The 17,857-nt window shown below is 40.1% G+C and overlaps 1 protein-coding gene across 1 annotated transcript in view; it reads right to left on the reverse strand.

The window, feature by feature from the left end:
- Window positions 1-11,345: 11,345 nt before the first annotated feature.
- The window catches only part of N4BP2 (NEDD4 binding protein 2), a gene marked incomplete at its 5' end in the record, with an annotated part of 17,416 nt that continues 10,904 nt past the window's right edge, over window positions 11,346-17,857 (reverse strand). Inside the window, 5 exons of the mRNA XM_010185461.1 lie at window positions 11,346-11,391; window positions 12,167-12,290; window positions 14,122-14,290; window positions 16,569-16,754; window positions 16,860-16,998. Of these exons, the coding sequence (XP_010183763.1) occupies window positions 11,346-11,391; window positions 12,167-12,290; window positions 14,122-14,290; window positions 16,569-16,754; window positions 16,860-16,998 (664 nt within the window). The remainder of the gene's footprint in view (window positions 11,392-12,166; window positions 12,291-14,121; window positions 14,291-16,568; window positions 16,755-16,859; window positions 16,999-17,857) is intronic.

Below are 17,857 nucleotides of genomic sequence, written 5' to 3' on the forward strand. Positions count from 1 at the left end.
TGGTCATTACCCATTTTAGGCCAGCTACAGATAGCAGCTGCTTAAAAATGCAACTTACTCTTTTCCGGCTTGTGCTGCAGATTAATCCAGATGTGAGGCCATCTGGCTAAGCAGTTTGCATTTTGGATAAAGAGCGCATCCATCTGTAAAATACTTCATAAACAACTTTTAAATCGAGTGTGCTCAGTGAAAAACTCAGACTGTAGAATAAGGAATGTGTTCCAACATGTCTTGACTTCCACCCATTGCACTCCACTATGCCTTCTAAAGCATCTCAACCCAATAATTTCCTAAAAATAGTTGAATGTCAGATATATTTTTACTTATTCCATTCTTCTGAGGGTTTTTCAAATTAAAAATCGGACACTTTCTTAGGGATGCACATGCTTCATGCACTTGCTCCATGACTTCCCTTCCTAGGGACCTAGAACTCCATGAAGAGACCCTCAGCCCCACACTCTCTGCACAACACGTAGGCAATTCCAAAGTTAGGTGTAATATTGCAGCCTGACACATTTCTCTTGATTCTTTTTTATTCATTTTTTTTCTGTTTTGCTGCAGTTTCTCTGCTCCTCCTCACCTCTTCATGCTGTGCAATGAAGGGGAACATCTGGCTGTGAGAAAATATTGTTAATACATTCAAAAACACGTTGCCTCTTGTTTTTTTTCTAAAATCAGTATGAGTCATTATCTGGGACTTTCAGAAAAAAATATTTTGTTATGGAAAATATTTATGGGGGTGGAACGGAAGGTGGCAAATTATTTTTGCATTGAAAAGTTGACAGCAAAAAATAAAGTCTTAAACCTCACATAACTAAGAGTTTATGACCAATTATGTAAATAACATTATCCAGGGTTTTGACATGTAAAGACATAGGCCAGTTTACAATGAAAGGTCGTATTTGCCTCTTAATCTCACTGAGATAAACCAGCAGGCTGTTGATGTTAGGAAGGGGTTTGAGATAAAGGAAGGAAGATATTCCTGTCCCTCCTGCCTGATTTCCTTCTTGTTCTCAGATTTGCTCAGCTCTGGTTTTGGTCTGCCTCAGACAGCATGGTGTGTGCAATGCTCAGGAAGTAAGCCATGACACTCTTGATACCCATTGTATTTAGCCCTACAAGCCTTTCTCCTGTCCTAGATTATCATTATATTACACAAAATAAAGCTAACAGTCGTGTATGTCTAGGCACTGCACCAGAGATGTAAATGACACACAAAAAGTGTACTTATTTGGTTAAAAAAGAGCTGCTTTTTTTTTTCTAATTTTGAAAGGAAGGCAGGAAAAATGTATGTGGTCAAGAAGCCAGCTGTGTGTTGGGAAAACTGGGGTGTGGCTATTTGCTTTCCCTTGGGATCCTGGGCAGTACATGGGAAATCAGATAGGTTGACCAGACCCATTTCAACCTGGGGGTGGAAGCACTCCCTTTCCAGGAATAGATACCTCAGAGAAAGCTTCCTCACAGCACAGTGGACAGCATTGCTAAAGTCTAAAGTAGACCAGGCACAGTAACTTCTGCAGCATTACTCATTGTCAGACAACTAATTCTGAAAGGGGAAATTAAAATGCAGTTTCACAAGCAGTTCCTACATGAATTTTGGTAGAACTCTCACACTGTTAATTATTTTGCTGTGTTGTGCTCTGATTGCTCAGCAAGCTAACATAGTGGTTAGACACCCCTCAGTTTTGGTATTGCAGTGGCATAAACTGAAGCACGCGGTGCTAAAACAGAATCCAAAACCTAGCATAAGATGGGTTCCTGACATGTCATGTGCAGAGGATTAGAGGTCTCTAGAGGGTGAGTCAAAGCCCTTCAGCATACTGAGGCTGCAGCATGCCTGACAGAGAAGCCTAAATGCAGGAGCACGCCTGAAATGCCACCCTTTCCCTGTAGACTCTCCTGAGTTACAGAGCAACTTACAAAGTTCAACACTCAACTCAACTGAACTGAACTCAATTCTTGATCTCCTTCCCAAGGCATTGCCACTTTCCTGAGATGTGCCAAAGGAATCAGCACAGCTCTGGCATGGAGGGAGAGGTGTTGTGCTGTTAGCAGGGAGCCAGGACCACAGCTGGTGGCATGGGCTCCACACCAGCTAGGTACCACCTCCGCTGCTGGTTGCCATCCTGTACCTGGCAGGGCCATGTGAGGGCTATCAGGAGGCAGAGGGGCAGTGTGGGGCAGTAGGTTTCTCCCATGCTTCAGGTGGCCACAGAGCAGCCCTCTAGCTATCACTGCTCCAGTGTATTTGGCCCCGGATCACCCAGTTTCTGGGTGCAAACAATGCTGAGATGGGCACAAGTCACCGAGTTACTCAGATCCAGGCACGCCTGAGTAGCACAGACTTCTTGAGCCCAAACCAGAGAACTCTTGAGTTGTGCAAATGAGGATCAAACTTGGGTTTGGGGCTAACATTTGGGTGCGAGCACCTCCATCTATCCAGCCTCTTTTCCAGACCACTATAGCTCTATTCCGTATAATAAACACATACGCTTCTGTAGCCAAGGCAGGCAGAGATTTCTTCAGTTTCTGAGTCCACAGCCTTCTGCAGTCTTAACTACAGAACTACTCTTTACTATTTTTACATTGTTTTCCCCCAGTGTATGGGTTACTGATTAGCTATTTCTCTGGGACATTACTCTTGAAATCAGGTTGTCAGCAATGCGTGCTCTGTGACAAAACTAACACACACTTTTTTTTTTTTTTGTATCTGATAAACAGAAACGGGTGTGCTAACTTTCTAGCACAATTCCTACCATGACGCCAGTGCAGAACGGATGGTCAGGACGATGTATGGGAAGTGCTGTCCTCCAGGGCAAGATGAAAACCTACTTCCCCTTTCTTGAAAGGGGAGCGTGCTTAGGAACCGCACTGAGGATTACTTAACTCTCCCATCTCTTGCTCTGAGACAGTCTGGCATAAAAGCAGTCACGCCACTGAGAACAAATTGAATCTTCTTGCCTCAAATCAGGTACTAATTCCCAAAATACCCATCCGGCCTGCTCAGGAACCAAGATTTCATAGAATCACAGAATCATTTAGGTTGGAAAAGACCCTTAAGATCATTGAGTCAAATCATTTCTCCCAGTCTTCCTTTTCTTCTTCCTCCTGTTCCTTCTGTTACTCCTTTATCTCCTTTTCCTCCTCTTCTTCCTCTCTTTCTTCCAGCTTTTAATTGTTCTATTCTTTTGCTAAACACTTCCTCCTGATTTTGTTAATCTTCATTCTTTTTCTTATCTTTCACCTTCCCTTGTTCTTCCCTTCATTCCTCTTTTCCCTTCTCTTTCTCATCCAGTCCCTCCTCTGCATTTGCTCCCTGTTGGTTTTTTTTTTGCTGGGGCTGTTAAGAGGTATTTGCAGCCCTGAGGTGCACAGAGTGGCTAAGCAGATCCAGAGCTGGCAAGGAGAGGACAAAAGCAGCCAGACAGCGTGCTTGTGGTGGGGAGGCCATGGCCAGGGCTGTAGGGCAGGCAGAGGAGAGACCAGGCAGGGGCCGGCATGGCAGGGAGGCCCCACTCGGCAGCCCTGGGGTCTGAGGGTCAGCCCTCTCCTGCCAGCAAACACTTCCACACACACAGAGTGCACACCTGCATCTGTTTCTGTAAACTGTCTGACTTTTGCAATTTTCTCTCTCCCCACGGACATTCACACTTCCTTTCCTTATCTGGATTTAATGCAAAAATAATCCCAGTGGCTTTGCTGAAACCGTGGAGGAGCGTCCAGTGGTTTTCTCTGTGAAACAGCACCCAACCCTGAGGCTACTCCGTGGCTTCAGGGCCAGGTCAGCTTCCCACACTCCCCCAGTGGCCTTGCCCAAGGGTCAGGGCAGCTGAGGTGCTCCCAGGCGCTGGTGCTGGAGGAGGAAACGCTGGTTCCTCCTTTCACCCTGCCTAGGAAGGCACAGAGCTGCGCCCTGTCACGGCAGGGAAGTGCTGGAGGAAGCAGCTTTTCTCACCAGTCCCACTGTGATGTGGCCCCAGGCCAGGCCCCGTGGCCTGCCTGCCCCGGGGCTCCCCCTTCCCTGCCTCCCAATGATCCATACAGTTGCTTACCAAGCTTGTAGAAAGAGCAATCATCATAGCAGCACTGCCACACTGAAATGTCCTACACCCAAAGAAATGCATCAGCATTTAGTATTTTTACTGTTATTTTAGCACGCTCCAAGTCATGTAAGATGTCTCCTGAGTCATATGAAAAAATGCTCCCTGCTCACAATATACAAATCTAGTTTTAGGCCCAACACCACGACAGAGACACAAACCAGCTTAGAGCAATGGGGAGGAAAGTAAGGAGGAAAGCAAGATGGTGGCTTTTATCCTGTGCTCTCCCTCAGTCCTTTCTGTTTCAGCAGCTTGAGTTACAGATCACACAGCATCACAGCACAAAGGTCACAGGCCGCGGGGACCTCTGGTGGCAATGGGGATACATGGCTGCCTTTTTCAAGCCCTGAACATTTAGGGATTGCTTAAATGTCCATAATAGAGTGGATACCAAAAGCCCCGTTTGTTCACCAAAAAGCCACCAAAACTGCAAGTCCTCACCACCCCCCGAGTCTGCAATACAGTTTTTGTCTCAGGCAAAGATCTGTAGCCTTCTTAAAATATGAAAGCTACATACATAAAGCTAAAAGAAAACCCCAAACCTGAACATGGTACAAAAAAAGTTGCCCACAGGATGTTGAGCCCTATCTACTACATTTAATTCAGCAAGACCTCTGAATGGTGCATCCCAGCAACAGCCTGCTTTGAGATGCTGGTTTGGATGTACCACCACTGTTCTGCTGGAGCTGGAGGAAATGGGATGGCCCAGCAGTAGTGCCCCATCCATTGCATGGTATCTTTCTACAAGCTCCCGCAGCACCTCAGGGTCTCTCAGACAGCTCTGCACTGCCCACCTACCACACGACACCTCTCCCTATCAGCTTTTGCAGATCCCTTCTAGTGTTTGCCATCCTCTCAACTCACTGGCATGCCCCTGCTCCCTGCCACCATCCATCCTCTGGCATAAAGCCCCTCATGCTGTAACAGGCCTTTCTTCTTCCTCACAGCCATCTCTTGGTACTGGTCTGGATCCAGTAGCCAGTCTTCTCCATAGCTCTTTCAGGGCCTGGGCCTGCACCCAACAACATGTCCCCTCAGACATGGGCCCATCCACGTGCCTCCATACATCTTCCCCACAGGATTCTTACAGCTTACAGGGTACCTCTGTGACATATAGGTTCCCTCACTATCTCCCTGATGCATTTTCCATTGAGGTGCGGGAGAGAAAGGCTGATTCAGCATCCCACAGGTTCTCTAGCACTCAAGAACATAGGGCAAACCAGCCCAAGGGATGGTTTTATCTCCTGACCGATCCTGCAGAATTAATGATGGCAACTAATGAGAAGCCATTGCTAGCCCAGCCCCATGATGCAGAAAGTCAAGCAACATCAAGAGCGTCTTTCCCCACAAGGGTTTTCAAGAAGATTCTCTGCCACCAGTAACACCCACAGCAGCACAGGACTTCAACAAACAGCACAATGTCATTGTGTCAGTCTCCAAACAGACTGATTTGTCCAAGCATCCAGACAATTAACCTACAAAAAACATCACTGTCAAGTCTGAGTGCAAAATGAACTTGTCTTGCCCATCTCTAGCACAAAGCAACAAGTATACTTTTGAAAACAAACTCTACCCCACCCATCTGCAAAGCAGAAAAAACTCACCAAAACAGTACTCTGAATACAGTATTCTCTCTCTGAGGAAGAAATGAACAGCACGTGATATGTAATAACATCCTTTAGTGCACATCATACAGAGAAACAACAGCTTTAGTGAGGGCACAGTAAAAGCTGCTGCCACCATCCCTCTATGTCATTGGCAAGGGCACCACCTATTGTCAAGCTACTCGATGTATTCCACCATCAGACACAACATTTAACTGTACTTTAATGATTTGGGCTGAAAACTTCTGTTCGCCTCAAGCAGTATTTTTATTTTACCACACTTCAATTTTCAGCCTTAAAGTTGAAATAATTTCCATAAGTAAGGGCAGACTAAAATATTGTATTTCTCTTATTTAAATAGGCAGAAGACTTTCAGAAGCCCCCAAGAGTGCTGTCAAGGAGAAAACTCCCAGCTGCAAGCAGAGAGGTCCTCAGAGCTAGCCCAGCACCCAGAGAATAAGGGCATGAATTGAAGCAGACACTGGTGGATCAGGATGGACTGTTTTAGCAAGGGTAGGAGTCAAGCTGTGAACAAGAAGTCAAGTCTAGTAGCAGTACTTCCACTTTAAAACACAATTTGAGACTAATCCCCAAGCTGGAGCTTGAGCCACACTGCCAGAGCAGGGAGTTCTGTAAGTAAGGAGCCCACAACCAACCAGACATTCACCAGCCAGCACTTTGCTCTCAGTTGCCTTTCCACACTTCCAGGAATGTGCCACAGGAACATCTGCACTTGATTGGCACAGAACAGGCTTGGGAAAAGCCAGGCTCACCAGCTCTGAATCCACAATGCCACAGCGATTGTGCTTCCTCAGGATCCCACCTGCCCCTGATCTAAAGGGGTCTTGCTAAATGGGGTCTATCCAGAACACCTCCCTTCCCCGAACTCATCATACCTGCCTTTCCCCCTTGACATACAGCACTGCCCTCACTCTCCCATAAAATAAGCCAGGCCAGAAGAACAACATCTCTTCAGCTACTTCAGGCCAAAAAAAGAAAAAAATCATCTCAAGCCATGACCCTCATTTTCAGTAATGTGAGCATTCAGCTCCCACTCACAACACTTAAAAGCAGACCACAAATCTGTTCCTTCTTATGTCTGCAGATGGTTACTTCATCTCCCTACAGATGGTATCTGTAAGTCAAGGCAAGTGGCTTTCATGCAGAATTCCAAGACTACTATTTGACAAAATTTGATACGAGCTGAAACGTAGTCTTCCAAGGAAAGACAGAAGGCTTTACTTGTGGCAAAAATCCTTTATTAAACTAGATTTTGTAAATTCCTCTTCACATTAGAAATTCTAAATGCAAATTACAAAATTGTATTTCAGTAAAAAATGAAAGTTATAGATAACAGCAAAATTACAACTTTATACAAATAAAAAATAATTTTTAATTTTAATTTTAAAATAGACACTGATATCTTCCAATGTACTGGTCCTAACTGCTTTTACAACTGGTAGCTGCAATACTGGGTATTTTCACATGCATACAGTCATTTAATCCTCTGCAGAGTTTATTTTGCTGAAATAGCATGAACAGTTGGGTTCTGTTTTGTGTGGTCTTTTTTTTTTTTAAAAGACTGTGATGCTTGGAAATTGTGGTAGGTCAATGAACTTGTCAATGCTCATAATCTGTCATCTCCTCAGCTCTGCAAAGAGGGCAATATTAGTCTGGAAATGTGAGCTGCATTTGAAGACAAGCATCAGTAACGTAAAGCCTATGTACAATTCCTCATATTATACTTAAGATGATCCTTCTTTGCCATTAGCAACAATGAAGTTATTCTCTTGTCTACACACCATATTTTGTGGCAAGATTACGTAATAAATTGGTTACATTTCACCTCAAGTAAAACCTTCAAGAATACACGTTCTGCTAAGCCTGTAAAGATCTTCCCTGACACTGTACATATTTTCAACAGTGATGTCCCAGATGTTCTAGTGATGTCCTAGGTTATGACAAGAGCATCCTGATATTGTTTAAATGGAGGTTCCCAAGTCACAATGGTTTCCCAGTCACAAAAAAACACCAGTTAAACTTTGCCTGAGGTGTCCTTAAACATTAGGTTTAAATAAAATTGTACCATATAAAGCAAAAGCCAAAGTAATTAAATTATTATCAGGTATCTTGAATTTTTTTTTAAAATCACTTCTGCTGTACTACTTTCAGAATCAACTGAAATATATTTTTAAACACTGACATTACTTAGGAGAACAACCTTCTTTATTGCATCTCTGGGCCTTTTTTTTTTTCTTTACCATAAGATTACTCATCAATGCTAGCACAACCATTAAATTTTGTATTTTTAAAAAAGAGATAATTTTCCTGATTTAAAAATTGGTATGTTAAAATGTTTGTTAAAAAGAAACCAAAAGTCACATATTAAAAGGCTACCAGTGATCGCAACCACATGCTGTTGAAGAACAGAATAAAAAGTGGTTCACAAAATAGGTATTTTAATAGTCACACATTATTTCAGAGTGCTGGTGGCAATACTGAGTGCTACTTTAATCAAAGTGTATAAGATTATACAGAATTTACAAGATACCTTAGGATTCTCACTGATGTAACTGCAAAAGACATCAGAAAAGATTAAAGTTCTGAAATACAACCTACTTTGAAATACCATTTTGAAATAATTATATTTCATATAATTCAACCCATTATACATTATAAAAACAATAAAAAAGAAATACAGGAAGTCCAGTGGGGTTTTTTTTCCAGACAGTTTGGCAAGTAGCTGAAGGCCTGGAAACCCTTACTAATAAAAGTCTACTTCCTATTTCTCTGTGCACTGATCTTCTGTTCCATTCTGGGAGAAATACTCCAAGTTGCTCTCAAGCTATGTACTCCTCTGCTGATTTTGACAGATGGGAGAAAACCAACTATCCTAGCAAGTGGAGGGTGGAGCTGAGGTTTTGCCCTGAACATTTTTTAGGCATTTATCCAAACAGGACTAAGAGAGAAAAAATAACATGGAAGGAGATTGAAGTTCAGTGGGAACAGCTTCTGTTCTGAGGAGAAAAAGAGCCCTCTTCCAGAGACTGTTTATGCACTTCTTATTCTTTAATATCTTTTGTCCCCTTGATCTTGCATTTTTAGCTTGCAGAGGTGATTTTGGAAGAGGCTCAGGAAGTGGCGACTTCAAGAATATTCCTGAGCACACTGGTTAGAGCATTTTCTGGGAAAGTAAGAGTCAAGCACAATCATCGTCCCATGCTAAGCCAGAAGAAGGTAAAAAACCTGTTCTCATCTCCAGGGTAAACTTGTCAACAACTATATTGAACAGATGGGCAAGACAGCAACTTTTTCTGCTCATCTTTTGAGCTGAAATCTGTCTTTGTCCATGTCAGAAATGGTGTGAACATGCTGAGTGAATGAGGCCCCCTCCCAAAACAACCAGAAGTGTTGGCACTTCCCTGTTTACAAGCACATCGCTGTAGGGCTTGGGCACGCAGCAGCTCAACACTTCAGAGCATACACTGGGACCTTTGCCGGGCAACTCAGCCACCTGGGCCAACCAACAGGGACTACACTTTAAAGAGCTGCCCTTCCATTCCTTATAAACAGGGGCACTAAGGAAAGCCTGTTCAGGAGCAGAAGTTCCTTGCTCCAAGCTCTGCTGAGGCAGTTTGACCAATTGCAGCCCTGGGCAACTGATAGGCTGAACTGCGGTCTGGAGCCCAAGTGCCTAAATGCCATCTTAGTCCATTTCAGGTGCTGTCACAGAGGATGGAGCATGGGCTTCACCACACAGGACATCACGCAGTGGCAGAAACAGCCCTGCTGGTGCTGTCCGGGGAGCACAGATCTTTTCCATTTCACCCACTGCTTACCAGAGCAGCCCAGAGAGAAAGAAAGAAAGAGGGACAATTCAGATGAACTAAGTACCCACAAAAACTATAAAACTTAACATGACAGTCCATTATTCCAGTAAGAGTCCCTTTGATTAAATATTATTCAGCTATTCTTACACTTGAAATCACCATGAAAATATTACTGTATCTGTTGAAGCGTGACAAACTCATTACGTCTATAGTACATTGCATTCACTGTGTATATATTACAGTAAATATGGATATTCCGGAAACATCATGTCTTTCAGTTTGTCAGCAACTTATACAGACACATTTTCAAGTGAATCCTATTTCTGTGTACAGCTTTTCTCACAGAAGTTCCTTATTACTACTCGTGCACACAAATGGCAGAACTTGCACACAGATATGGATTAATACACAAATTCTATGTGCATGTAGTTCTTGGATAAAATTTACTGCAAAAGTGGTTCAAAATTAAAACACCCTCCCATTAATCCTTAATCTATTAATATTATTCCTAATACACAACTCATACCTGTTCTGAAAAAGCCTTACAATAAAATTTAAATGGTTTATAGTAAAAAATTATGCCTTTTGAGAGGCAAAGATGTAATTAGAAGTAGTAATGCATTCTAGAAGATATTTCTATTAAAAATGTTCTGATTGCTTACTTGGAAGCACTTGTCAAAGTACAGATGTTTATATATAATTTTGGGGTTCTTTTTTGTTGGTTTTGTTTTGGTTTTTTTTTTTTTTACACAGGTATTTCTAGATGCTGATGCAACATCACCAACAACAGAGTAACTTTTGTACCCCCAGACTTTCCAGTTAGGCAATTACTACTGTAGTTTCAGCATTCACTTTGATGTTAAAAATACATTTTAAATGTCTCACAGACAATCATATTTTCTACAAGGAAATCACCAAATTTAGTACACACAGAATGAAGACACATCACTATTAGACACCTCTAAAGTGAAACAGTACTCAATTTGCTCCATTTAAAAAGTCATAAAGGAAGAAACACTTCTAATCCAGTAGATGTTGAAAAAATTAGGAGCATTTCCTGAAAAATTACAGTACTAGCTTTGTGTAAGTAGAGACTGAACTGCAGCGTTTTATTTTTCCCTTTAACACATCACAGTAAGTCTGCAAAATTACCAAACGCACAGCTGGTCTTAATGCACAGTTCCTTATAGGCAACTTCCATCAGTATCAGGGGAAGTTTAGCACGGAATAAGGACAATAGAACTGGTCAGCTCATCACAAAATAACCACTAAAACACCTACATCAGACTTTTGAAGAAACTTGGAAATATTTAGCGTTCAGCTACAACTGGATTTGAAGTATTAGTAGCTGTCAAGTTCCCACCTCCTCTGTGCTCTTCTGAAGAGTTTAGCACAAAGTTCTGAATCACAAAATAACTTTGTACAAGGTATTAAAGATACTATGTTTTAAAAGCACAGAATCCACAGCAATTACAATGCGTGAGGGTCAAAAGACAGACTGGGTATGTTGAGAAGGCAATTAGATTTTAAAATTCTACATTAACTTCCCTTTAAAACATCATATACTGCTCAGCAGAATACTTAATCTGCATTTCTTCAAATCCTGTAAGTGTCGTCTTTCTGCAGGTTCAAAAGAAGATCCATTCCACATAAAAATTTTCTTGGAAACATACTGATAAAACCACTTGCTGTAACCTGAGACCATTTCTAATAAAATATCCTCTAAAACAGATTACAAAACACTACTGCAGTTGTTCAAAAAAAGTTTTCAGCTGTAATCTTGACACCTATCTTCTGTTCTGAATAATCCTTCAATTCAGCATGACTTTCAGGCAGCCTGGTTTTATTTCTGTGAACCTGTGGAACAAGAAAAGATGAAGCTTCAACATGAAAGCTATGTGCAATGCCATCTCTTTCAGTCCTCATCAAATATATGGGAAGTTATAAGGTTCTCAGTCAAGTATTTGTGCATGTGAGAGTCAGGAAATCAGTATCGTTTCCTCTGGATGTGACAGTGAAGAAGGATTTACAGAATCTGGAGAAGTGATGAGCTGGAAACAGCAGGAACTAAGATTTTTTTATTATTATTATTAAAAAAAATTTAATTCTGCTCCTCTTTTCCTGCTCCCCCTTAATTCCCTCTTCTTTCAAAACAGATTTTCTCCCTTGTCTTTTGTAGAAAGTAAGAAAGGAAGTCTGCTATTTCTGAGTCCCACCTTCACAGTCACCTTCATACACTCCTGTAAAGAAAAAGCAGCAAACACACTGATGCCAGCCCAGACTGCTGAACTGCAGTCCCATAAAGGCATCTGAGAGCAGATTTTGGAGACCAATAAAAAGCAGGATTAACAACTTTTCACAGTAAAGCTAGCAACCTTGAAGTACATATTTAACCTATGTTAGGTAAGTTTGATTCATAGTGGTTTTATCTATCTCAGAGTAGAGGATCTAACATTTAACAGATGCGCATACAAGATGGTTTTGTGTCACACAGTTGCATTGGATTTATGAAACAGCAGACTTGCCTTAATCTGTTTAGTAGTTTAACAGTATTCTAAAACTAACTTCAGTTTTCAGTTAGTTAAATGTGGGTTATGAAAAAAAAGTATCAGTAACACAAATCTGAACTCACCTGAAGTTGTGGCTTGTGAGGTATCTGATGGCTGCTGGTCTGATGCGAGCAACTCCTCCCTGACTATGGCTTCCTCTTCCCGTGATGACACAGAGATATGGTTTACCACCAGTCTGCTGGTACTCTGTAACAGCAGGGATGGTAACGGTTACAATTTTTCCTCAGCAGAGACTTTGCATTCAGTATAGCCTTTCAATTTTCTGAAAACTCTCACAAATGATTTAAAACTTTGCTTTCCCATGCTGGCTATGCATCTTTTACATAAACGTAGCCACTTTCCCCTTCTTCTGAAAGAAATATTCTGAAAGAATATAGTCAAGCTTTTTAAATCTCGATTGTTTGCAAGATGCATGTTGTGATAATCACAAAATTATTCTAATTTCATAGCAGCTTTACTGCTTCTATCATCTAATCTTCACTTGGAATGTACATCCTGTGATGCAAATTAAAATTGCAAAATTAAAAGTGGTAGGTGTAATTAGTTAATATTTAAGTGACACCTCTCCTGTTTCATGTTTTATCTTAAACTAATGTGAAGAAAGAAATAACATTTTATTGGATAAAGAAAGAAAGGAGGACGAAAACAAATCTGCAGAGTTTTTGACATAAGTCACATCTATTTGGACTAACTTCTGCTATGTTGGAGCATGTGAATCAACAGATCAAGACATCACATGAGCTTTATTAGGGCATCTAGCCCTGGTAACAAAAGGAATTGCTCTTCTCCCAGAGATCACCACAACCTAGATTGATGAAAAGTTTGAAAAAGAGCAAAAACATAAATTAAACTGGATTCTCACAAGAAGCTAAGATTTGCCAGTTTGAGATTATCAGTTCACATGACATCCTTCCTCAACTGCTCTCTCTCTCTTTCTTGCTTAACTTTATTTGGGTTTTATATTAGTTTACCGTTAATTCTGCCAGCACTAAGTGCCCAGTATTAATCCCTTTCCCATGTATGCATGCTGAAATGAACACCTTTTAGATTTAGATGAACTCTACAGAATGTCCCTACTGTCATTCCAGGACTACTGATGCTAAGCGCAGCTCAGGAAGTTTAGCTCTAAAAAGCATTATGTTACAGCCTAAAGTATACAAATATAATTTTAGGAATAGTACAAGATAATGCAATTTAATTATCTGATGTATATTGAAAGAAAAGTATTATCTAAGGCCCCACCGAACACTTTTGTTTCTACTGTGTGGAGGAGTTGTTTTAAAAAATCAGGTTTGTGCAATGGTACCTTGTACAGGAAATATTTCTTATAAAAGCATTCCCAGTGTGCTTAAATTTATAGGGTAAACTAATAATGCAGAAAATATATCTATTTACACCAAGAACACTCATGAAGTACTCGAACAGTCCAATGGGAAAAAACCCAAACCCTCAAGCAAAATTGCACAAAATTACATTTATGGAAACAGTAATAGTCTGATCTCAAAAGATCCTGCTGACAAATTGGTTTGGAAGTTACTGAAAGACAGCTCAAGTCATGCAATTTTCACGTAAAACTTGAAGACAATATAATCATTATGGTCAGAATTCCAACATAATGATTTTTCTTTAAAGACTGGAAGAGCAACATAGTTCTGACAAAGCAATGCAAAGATGACACAAACTGTCTGCATTACCACCTCTGTTAAAAATGCCAGGAAGAACAGATCAAGTCTTCAGTAAAAAGAAGAAAAAAAAAAAAAAGAAGGAAAAGGAAGATTTACAAAAGGGGTGGGAGGAGGGGGAGGAAGGCAAGACAGAGAGCAAAAAGCATCATTGCCATGTCAGAGAAAAACAATTCCACAGGGAAACTCTGAAAATAAAACACCACAAAAGCCAGTTGTTTCTACATGTTATCAAATTGCATTCATTCCATTTGATATTGCCATATATTGTGATTTCATAGTAGAAAATGAGGAGAATAACTTTTAGAGAGCAAGAATGATTAGCTTAATCCTACCTTCACTTTTTGCCTGCAGCACTCTGGACAAGTGATCCACAGCTTCATCCACATGAAGCCCATGCAGATCCAATACATTCACAGGCAGCAAGGAAGTATTTACTCTCTCAAAGATTTGCACAGCAGCAGCATGGTTGGCTTCTTTCATCTTCTGCTCATGAAGGCGACCCTTTATTCACAAGCACAGCAACTATTACATGCTGAGACATAATCTAAGCTCCACACTGGTCGTTGGGTTCAGAATTACAGTACTGGCAGGGTGCTTTTAGCTCACAGTTTGAAGCAGTAAAATTTATAATCACAACAGAACTTCTAGAAGAGGCTCAGCGAGACCTGCTCACAAGATTTCATGAAATCTGTTCTTAAGAAACTACTCAAAGCTAGCACAAAGAAGAAATTATAACAAGAGCTTTACAAGAAAAGAAATAAAGAAAAAAGCCAGACAAAGCACAAAATCATAAGGTCTTTACATAAGCTAAAAAGTTACACTCCATGCCGATTTTCAGATTTATTATCCTAACAATAGAATTTTACTTTCTGAAAGTATTTTGCTAAAAATTTAATGAAACTATGTCAGAGAAACTGCCCAACAGCCCAGGAAAAACCTGCCAAGTGTTACAGTTGATGCTAATTCTTCTGAATGCAATCCCTAAAAATCAGACAAGTCAAGGGCAAACACTTTTTTTTTTCTTTTTCTTAAATACTTGCCTATTACCTCTCCTAATATTTTTGACAGATCTTTTATGTCTGATAAGGTCAATACAGTCCCTAGTGGAATGAGGAGCAAGAAGCAGTACAGGGTTATTCACATTACTCAGTGAACAAGTACAAACTATTTCCCATGGACCTTGCAGTGACAGTATCTGACACTGAAGCTACATATTACGTCTGTGAAGATCGGCAGTCACAACCTGAGAAAGAATGGAAGATACAACTCCAGGTGTTGGACTGACAAGGGCTCAAGACAACAGAAGTGACAGTCGGTCTTACACTTCCTTAAAATTGATCACCTCAAGTGTATTAGTGTCAGATCAGAGGCACCAGCCCTTGTAACCCTCACTTGCAGAGAATTCCAGAGACAAGCTAAGGCCACCAAGCACAAAGTATTTTTCATGAATAAAAGTAGCTTAGTTTGCCTTTTTATTAACCAAAAGAAAACTTATAATAAATTTCCAGATTGTACTTGTTGTTATGGATAAGAATAAAAGAAAGGCAGAACTTGAAATTACATTTCTATTTAAAATCATGCAGACCTTTTTTTTAGAATCTCTCCAAATTCCAAGAATATATAAACAAAGAACATAAAGTTCATTATAAAAACCAATAATCAGTATTTCCTATATGCATAGAAATGATCTAACATTTTGAGTGATATTTTATACCAATTACATGAAAGCTTTAAGATGAGCAAATTCAAATGATTCATTATTACATTTTTGTTCTGTCATAGTGCAATTCATAGTTTAGAACTAAATGCTTCTATAATGTGCATTCTTACATGCTACTAGATCAGAAAAAAGTGACAGCCTTTTAAGATATTTGTAACAGAATTTTTAAGAACTGTCTGAATGAAGTGTGAAAGGAAGGGTCTGTGAGGGCACTGAGAAATCCAATGTAGGGGAACATTACAAGAACACTTGATACTTACAATCAAGAATATGACCAACAGGAATGATCAGCACTAATCAAACTGGTATATACCGACAAACACACTCATATCAAAGTAGAGAGCCTGTGCTCCAAGGCCAGAGCACAAAAGACTGATCAGTGGCAGATCTACTCCAAAACCAGATGGATGGCAAAAAGCATGGGATACCACACCACACCACAGCACATTTATCCCAAAGCCAACACAGGCTGTAGCTATAGTCAGAATGAGGAAGCAAAAGACAGCAGGCAGCAATCTTGCCCAAGATTTATGGAGAATGAAGCAAGCAAGATTCTGAAGCTAAAGATCACATCTTAATACCTGTCCAACTCCCAAAAAGTACAAAAGAGGTGTCTAAAAACAGTGTCTAAAACCAGTTCATCACCAATTAAAAGGAACCCAAGGGACATATGGAAGTTTTGAAAACTGATGTTTTGTTGCAGTCCATGTCACACATTTGTAAACCTGGCCAGACCACAAGGACACAAATCTTGGTGCTTACAAGCATGCACATGTAAGAGTGAGATCTACGAGAAGCTGAGCATGTGTGCCTAAGCACTAAATATCATCTTCCATAAGGTCTTGCATTGAATTTGGTTGCGTTAGCTTCCTGCATCAGTATCATGACTAGTGAAAGGGATTTTACTTGTAAGTCTTATACTGAGAATCACCTTACACAGGGAATAGCAATTGAGCAAATTTATCAACTCTACTAGGCACAATGTTTTTCTTATCACTTCCAATTCAGTATTAAAGTAACTCTCTACTTTCAGGCAAAAAGCATAATATTTACATTTACCTGATGCGCATAAAATGCTGCCACAGGCTTCATACCCATGCGATAGGCCTCCCCAGCCTTTCTGAAACATTCCTGTCTCTTTTGCTGGTGACAAAAAGCTTCTGCTCTTAAATCCTCGTATTGTGGATACTCAAAATCTTGAAATACTTCACTCAAAGGATCATCCTCTTCCTTACTTTTTTTTGCCTGTAGGAATTTTCAATGTTGAACCTAAGTATTGTAGGGTGTTTTGATCAACATAGCTTTGGATATATCTGTAAATACTATTTAAAAAAAAAAATATATATATACCTTCTTCTCCCAGCTCTTTGCAGCACTGTAGGAAGAAACTATTTCATTTTGCTGAACATTTTCTTGAGCTATAACTGTTTTTACAGGATCTGCCTCCAGAACACAGTTCAGAAACTGTTCCGTTTGTTCTAAAGAGTAGCTGTAAAGGGTAAGTAAAATCTGTGACTTTACAAATACATTACTAACTGCTACATTTATTAAAATGCATATTACAAACCTTGATACTGTTACAGAAATAGGTGACAATGGAAATAAAGCACTGAAATGGAATTTTCCACTATATTACAGAAAGGCTTGCAGACTCACTCTACTGCATAACTGGCAACAACACACATGCAGTCCTGGTTGACTGAAACATAATTGAGGGGCACTTGAAAATTAAAAAGACAATGAAATACTGAAGTAAACTGCATCCTACCTTAATCAAATAGACATTAGTTTAGAAGTAAACACTGCTTTTTGGGCTGGATAAGTTACATAATCTTAAATCTTCTCTGGTCAGGGTTAGATAGTACAAACTAGTTTAAAACTAGCTCAGTTTTCTGAAACTATTATGCATGAAAATCCTTGTATATCCAGTAAAGCTTTGTTATTAAATTTAATGAAATAAGAATAGGACATCACTTGCCATCGGATTTCTAATAAGCCCTCTTTCTTCTTTATTCTTCTTGCTGTTCAGTAAGCAGACAAGAGAAAGACTGATCAAAAGTAAAAACAGATTTTGGGAAAGGCAACACTATGAAGATAATTTAGAATGTGAAAACCAAGAAATGTCTAAGCTGCAAAGATAGATGAAGGATGTATTTTAAACATCCCACAAGGTTGTCTACAGACAAGTAGGTATGCAAACCCATGTGTAGAGACAGATACCCAAATGGCCAAGGATTAAAAAAGAACTTTCTCTTGAAAAAAGTTCAGTTCTTGGGGACTCGAATTTAAGAAAGTAGCCATATACCCCAGGAATATAATGCAGAAAAGAGAACAAGAATGTCAGCAGG

Source organism: Mesitornis unicolor, unplaced genomic scaffold (assembly GCF_000695765.1).
Source record: "Mesitornis unicolor isolate BGI_N332 unplaced genomic scaffold, ASM69576v1 scaffold8495, whole genome shotgun sequence".
In the NCBI taxonomy this organism is placed as follows: domain Eukaryota; kingdom Metazoa; phylum Chordata; class Aves; order Mesitornithiformes; family Mesitornithidae; genus Mesitornis; species Mesitornis unicolor.